This window comes from Lathyrus oleraceus, chromosome 7 (genome assembly GCF_024323335.1).
Source record: "Lathyrus oleraceus cultivar Zhongwan6 chromosome 7, CAAS_Psat_ZW6_1.0, whole genome shotgun sequence".
Classification (NCBI taxonomy): Eukaryota; Viridiplantae; Streptophyta; class Magnoliopsida; order Fabales; family Fabaceae; genus Lathyrus; species Lathyrus oleraceus.
In genome coordinates this window covers 194,985,742-194,992,208 of record NC_066585.1, presented here as the reverse complement: position 1 = coordinate 194,992,208, position 6,467 = coordinate 194,985,742, and the positions used below count along the sequence as shown (strand labels likewise).

At 34.9% G+C, this 6,467-nt stretch overlaps 1 protein-coding gene across 1 annotated transcript; it reads right to left on the bottom strand.

The window, feature by feature from the left end:
• Nucleotides 1-1,074: 1,074 nt before the first annotated feature.
• Nucleotides 1,075-4,764, bottom strand: LOC127108431 (monothiol glutaredoxin-S17). Its single transcript, XM_051045892.1, has 3 exons — nucleotides 4,482-4,764; nucleotides 4,329-4,403; nucleotides 1,075-2,495 (listed from the first exon to the last, which is right to left on the bottom strand). The coding sequence occupies exons 1-3, from the start codon at nucleotides 4,650-4,652 to the stop codon at nucleotides 1,269-1,271; spliced, it is 1,473 nt and encodes a 490-aa protein (XP_050901849.1). The 5' UTR covers nucleotides 4,653-4,764; the 3' UTR covers nucleotides 1,075-1,268.
• Between the last annotated feature and the right edge of the window lie 1,703 nt (nucleotides 4,765-6,467).

The following is a 6,467-nucleotide window of genomic DNA, read 5'->3' as shown; positions in this document are numbered from 1 at the left end:
TTCTAAACAATTTTCAAAACTAAAACGGGATAACCACTTTGTATACATTCATACAAGAATCATTACAAAGTTAAATTCTCTTTTCAAAACAATTTTCCAAACAATTCACAAACACTTTTTTAGACAAAAATAATATAAGTGATCGAGCAATTAAGAGCCCATGGATAACCATGGATACAAAGGGTGCTAACACCTTCCCTTTGTATAATGTACCTCCCGAACCCAAAATCTAAATTAAGGTCTTTCCTGTTCTTTTCCACCTTTCCTTATTGGATAAAAGAAAAGTCGGTGGCGACTCTTGCTAACCGCGACATTGCGATAAAAAACACAAAAAATCCAGTTCACCGTATGACACTGGGGAACCTCCCAGATAAAATGTTCCTTCCAAAGGCACAATAAAAAGGAAGATTGTCAAGTTAATGAATGTATAGGAAAAAAAACTAGGGAATACCTCAACCACTAATCCAAAAAGACAGAAGTGGTTAAAAATGAATACCAAATTACAAAATTTAAAACACTCCCAAATATTACATTATTTTGTGATTAATTAGTAATCCTATAAAGAAAGAATCAGACAAATCCTTGATTGACTTTAAGTGTGATGTGACTGGGACATCCAAAGTTCAAAATCCTTTTTAACACTGGTCCAAAATCCTCTTTTTTAACACTTGGTTTGGCGTTTTTTTATAGTTTGTTATGTATTTCGGGTGGGTCCGAATTTTTAAACTGGAATCAAGGGGCATTTTTGGAATTCTTTTCAAAGTATGTGAGAACGTCCAAGGATATAATGAACAATCCCAAAAATAAAACAAAACAAAATCATAGATCTTGTAAATCAATGAATTTTGTTTCCAAATGCAACATGAAAATACTTCGATCATGAGATTAGCAAGGTTCATATAATATATTTGGAATTCAAGCTCAGTATTCCATTTGAAGAAGCTGCATTAAATCTTCAAAATTTTACCAAAACTAGCATTTCAGTCACTCCCCAAGGACAATCTATGGTGGTTACTCATGAATTAGTTTAGTCGGTAATACATAGAAGCAAATGGGGAAAAAGTTAACAGACAATGAATAAAATAGCCTCATATCATATCAGATAGTATATATAGAGTAACCATGTAAAACATTATAATGAATGTCACACAAACACAGCCTCATGGCACCAAGATAAAATTTGCACTGTTCATCAGACCGTTCAATACTCATAGCTATAATGGCTTATAAGATACAATCCCAGTTATTTGAAGGATTAAAACTTATCTCTACTCAGATAACGTCGACTTCAGCTCTCCATTATTTCGCAGCTCCATGATGATATCGCAACCGCCTATCAGCTCACTTTTGTAGTAAAGCTGAGGAAAGGTAGGCCAGTTGGAGAATACCTTCAATCCTTGTCTCACCTCGTCATCACTCAAAATATCAAAGTGACCAAAATCCACACCCTCCTCTCGGAGGGCATTTACAACTTTGGAACTAAAACCACATCTTGGAACATCCGGGGTACCTTTCATGAAGAGCACGACAGGGGAAGAGGAAATCAATTTCTTCAAACGATCATCAATGGTCTCTTTTGGAAGAATGCCTTTCTCACGTAAAGTTCTCTGGAGCTCCCCGCTTTTTTGCATCTCCAACACAATGTCTGATCCGCCAATAAGCTCCCCCTTGATGTAAAGTTGAGGATAACTGGACCAGTTTGAGAAAACCTTAAGTCCTTGACGGACTTCTTCGTCAGTAAGAATGTCAAAACTCTCAAAGGAGACTTTTTCTTGTCGGAGAATTTCAACTACCTTCCTACTGAAACCACACTTAGGTTCATCTGGTTTTCCCTTCATAAAGAGCACAACTGAGCCTGAATTGACCAGGCTTTCCAGCCGAGCGGTTAATGCTGTACTCAAATCTGTAGATTTAGAAATGCCACCCTTGGCGTTTCCTGAATCTGTTATATTTGCTTCATTGATGGTATCAATACCATGATCTTTGAAAACATCCTTTAGTTCCCCACTTTCATGCATAGCAATTGCTATGTCACACCCACCAATAAGTTCTCCTTTGCAGTAAAGCTGAGGAAATGTGGGCCAATTGGAAAACTTCTTCAATCCCTCACGAACCTCTGAATCTGAGAGGATGTCAAAACTTCCAAACTTGACATTTTCTTCTTTCAGAATATCAACAACTTTTCTGCTAAATCCACATTGTGGCTCCTCAGGACTTCCCTTCATGAAAAGCAAGACAGGGTGAGAGTCAACGAGATCCTGCAATCGCTTTTTCAGATGACTACTAAGCCCTGATTGAAGTTTACTTTTTTCCTTTGAAGAGAAATTATCTTGTGCTAATTCTTTCACTGTTTCGAGAACAGCAGATCCTGCAGCCATCCCAAGACTAGCAGGGGATGCAGCATCACCAGGGTGAATCGATCCTGCTACTTTAGAAACCTTGTTGGCTAAACTTGACGGATCAGCTCCCTCCAATGTGTCAATGGTCTTGCCATCCTGACAGATAATGACTACTAATCAAATGATAAAATCAAGCAAGGATAACAACTTGACTTTTTAATCCCATATGAAAGTCTGAATCATTGGAGTATTATGATTGCAAACAAACAAAGATAAATCTTCTGTGTACATGGCAAAATTTGCATTATAAATAAATAATAATATAAAAACCAGGTCTTAATTAAAAATCAGCAAAAGCTAAGATAAACAACAACAAATAATTTTGATAAGTTGAAAATTCAATTTCATAATTTTCATTTAATGTTTATACTGAATTGTCTCGGTCTCGGCGTATGCAAAGAAAGTTTCATTAGTGCAATGCAGTAATACATGATTATCGTTTGTTAACATAAACAAGTTGCATCAAAAGAAATTATTTATTACAGATATTTCCAAAGCGCGATAAGAGAATGTAAGTAGGAGTAGCTCTGATACTTCACATCAAAAAAGTCTAATCTTTGTACAGATGAGGTCATAAGTGATAGTATCATGGAATTAGTTTTTAGAAAATTTAAATATTTAATTCAACCATAACCAACCAGACACTAGCACAAGCTATACTCTACTGTTCAACCAAATTGAACACTACAACAGAACGGTAGTCATTGATTCATGAGTAAAATAACATTAAAATGAACCTAATAGGCAGGAGCAAGATACTGGGGGGAATAAGAGTAAAAAACAAAGTCCTGCATTTTCCTGGCAAAGATGACAGGGAGACAGCAATGGCGCAAAACAATAAAACATACAACATCATGGTTTTCCCCTAAAATTTAATTAGTTTCACATAATCTCTCACTAAATAATTAAACAATAATTATTATTATAACATCAAAACCGAGTCTTGATTAAGAATCTGCAAAAGCTAAGATACACGACAAATAACTTTGATAAGTTGCAAATTCAATTTGATTAATGTTCATATGCAATAGTCTGAACTGTATGCAGAGAAAGTTTCATTAGTGCAATGCAGCAATACATGATTATTGTTTGCTAACATAAACAAGTTCTGTAAAAAAAATTATCTATTATTACCAAAGCGAGATAAGAGAATGTAAGTCGGAAGACTCTCATATTTCACATAAAAAAGGTCCAATCTTTGAATAGATGAGATACTAAGCCTTAAGAGTGAGTAAAGACTAAAAACTGATAGGCCTGTCATTCCCTTTTTATTTTTAGACTCTTTCGTGCTAGTTTGTGCTAGTGTTGTGAACAATTAGGTGTGCGTAAGTAAAGAACCATAATCAAAGTGAGGAGGGAAGTTGAAGCTTTCAAGGCGATAAAAAACCATTAAAAAAACCATTAAAAAAACCAACAGACAGGGGATAAGATTGTCTCCAGTCACTTTTCCATACAGTGAAATCTAGTCCATTTATCTTTATCAATCAAATATTATAAAAGTTATTTAAAATGACTCAATGGTTTAGATTTTCACATTATTTCATCCCGTGAATTTTTCACTGGAGACAATCCAAATCCCAACAGACAGACACTAGCACAAACAATATTCTTTTGTTCAATGAAATTGATCACTATAACAGAACCGTAGTCATCAACTCATAATAGGATGAAGGAGCAAGAAATTATGGAAAGAAAACAAGAAAGTAAATAAACAAAGTCCTGCATAACAGCATTGACACACCACAATAAAATAGTGAAATATACAATATTCCGGGTTTTCCTAAACCACTATGCCATAAAACAATAAAAGCAAACCCTAAAAATGAATCACCTAAGAATCAACATAGTTTTCATTTCTATCATGATATGCCAGCAACAGTAATACTGAATTCCTTCTCAGGGACTTAAAAAAAGAGTTTGCAAGCATACCTTGAAGAAGACAAAGAAAGGAACGGCAGAGACGGAATAAGCCTCGGATATCTCTGGTTGTTCTTCAGCTTCGACCTAAAAAAATGATTTTGATTGATAAATCAAATAAAGCAATAAAATGGAAAGTAAGAGGGAAAGAAAAAGAATAAAAACCCTTAAGAAATGGGTGTGAGGGAAATCAGTGGCCAAGTGAGAGAAGAGTTGGTCCATGTGTTTAGAAGCTTCACACCATGATGCCCAGAAGTGAAGCACGACGGGAGAACCACCGCTAACCACCTCATCCAACTCTCCCTTTGAGTTCACGTCTCGTACAGAACCACCCATTATACTACTCTCTGCTCTTGATGATGATCGCGTTTACAAACCCTAATTCTCGCTGTATAACCAAAATATGCTGTTTTGGTGATTACCAAAATAAAGTTTTTTTGGTTCTGTAAAAAAAGTTTAATATACCAAAATAATAGTCCTATATAAAATCAAGGTTTTTTAAATTTCACTTATGATTTCATTAAGTGAAAAGGGATGATGCGGTGTAAATTTATTTTACACTCTCGATAAATGACGATCATTCATTCCGTTAAATCAGATTAAAAATTTTAAAATACTGATATGACATGACGAAATGATATATTCTTATTGGATGACAGTATAAAACTATTTTACACTGTCAGTGCGTCACCATTAAACTCTTTCATTAATCTCTATCAATAAAATTTACAAGTTTTATTATAATGAAAATTTAAGTGAATTGAGTTTTGAGAGCTCAAAAAATATTTATAGAAATATTTAAAAATTGTTTACTAAAATGTATTAACAAAAGGTGAGTGAATTGGATCGCTTGGGACACCATTGGTAAACTGAAGTAAGAGAGTGATTTGGGAGTTAAAGATTGTGAAATCTTCAACAAAGCTCTTCTATGCAAGTGGGCTTGAAAAATATTATTGAATGAGGCTTCATATTCGTTATGGCATTCCCTCCTTATATCTAAATATGGAGACATTAAAGGTTTGATTTTAGACTCGTCTTGGTCAGTGAACATTTGCATATAGTCTATTTGGTGGAGAGACATCAGAATTTATGTGGGTTCATGCGGAAGTGATTCCAATTGGTTCGGCAATAATGTATCTTGTAAAGTATGAGTTGGCTCCAACATCGACTTTTGGAGGATTAATGGATTGGCGATGAACCTTTGATGCAACAGTCGTTGTGTATTAATTCAAACTTAGTTAGTTAGTTAGTTGTTACTTGTGTATATATAATAATTACTTATGTAGTTTTGTAATAGTAACTTTTCTTAACATCACTTTCTCTTATTCAATATTCATTACTCTTTCTTCTTCCCTTCCACTCTAATACTCTACTTATCTTTCTCTCAATTAACTTCCACATTCGCAAGGTGTAATAACATCAACATATGGTATCACGAGACTGGTTCTGATTCAGATTCAATAGTGATTGTACCTATGGTCGAAATAGGCGGCAACAACTTCCCTGCAAATTTTCTAGTTCTTGATGGCAATAACTGGGAAAATTGGTGCATTCAGATGAGAGACATCTTCAATGTTCAAGATGTGTCTGAGTATGTAGCAGAGAGGCTACAACTGCTAGTAAAAAATGCAGCTGATGCTCAAAAGGCAACATACAAGGAATCCAAGAAGAAAGATTAGAAGGCTCTATTTTACATTCACCAATGTGTTGAAGTGAATGTGTTTGATAAAATAGCTCATGCTGCAACTTCAAAATAAGCATGGGATATGATGGAAAAAGATTATGGTGGAGATGCCAAGGTCAAGAAGGTGCGCCTCCAGTAATTGAGAAAGCAGTATGAAATATTGCATATGAAAGAGGGTGAGTCGATATCATGTTTCTTCATAAGGGTTCAAGACTTAACCATCCAGATGAAGAATTCTGGAGAGACTTTAACATATCAAATGAAGGTGGAAATGTACTTTGAAGTCTCACTCCTCGATATGATATTATAGTAGTAACAATTGAGGAAACCAAAGATCTGGAAATAATGAAAATGGATGATCTGTAAGGATCTCTGGAAGCCAGAGAACTGAGACTGAATCAAAGAGAGACAAATAAGGATTCTGAACAGGCCCTGAATTCTCATTTAAGAAAGGGAGGTTCTTATGA

Excerpts from the sequence above, each read along its gene's own strand:
- LOC127108431 (XM_051045892.1), bottom strand. The coding sequence starts at position 4,652 with ATGGGTGGTTCTGTACGAGACGTGAACTCAAAGGGAGAGTTGGATGAG. Across the intron at positions 4,404-4,481 it reads CTCACACCCATTTCTTAAGG|GTCGAAGCTGAAGAACAACC; the intron begins GTTTTTATTCTT and ends TCATTTTTTTAG. Across the intron at positions 2,496-4,328 it reads CTTTCTTTGTCTTCTTCAAG|GATGGCAAGACCATTGACAC; the intron begins GTATGCTTGCAA and ends ATTATCTGTCAG.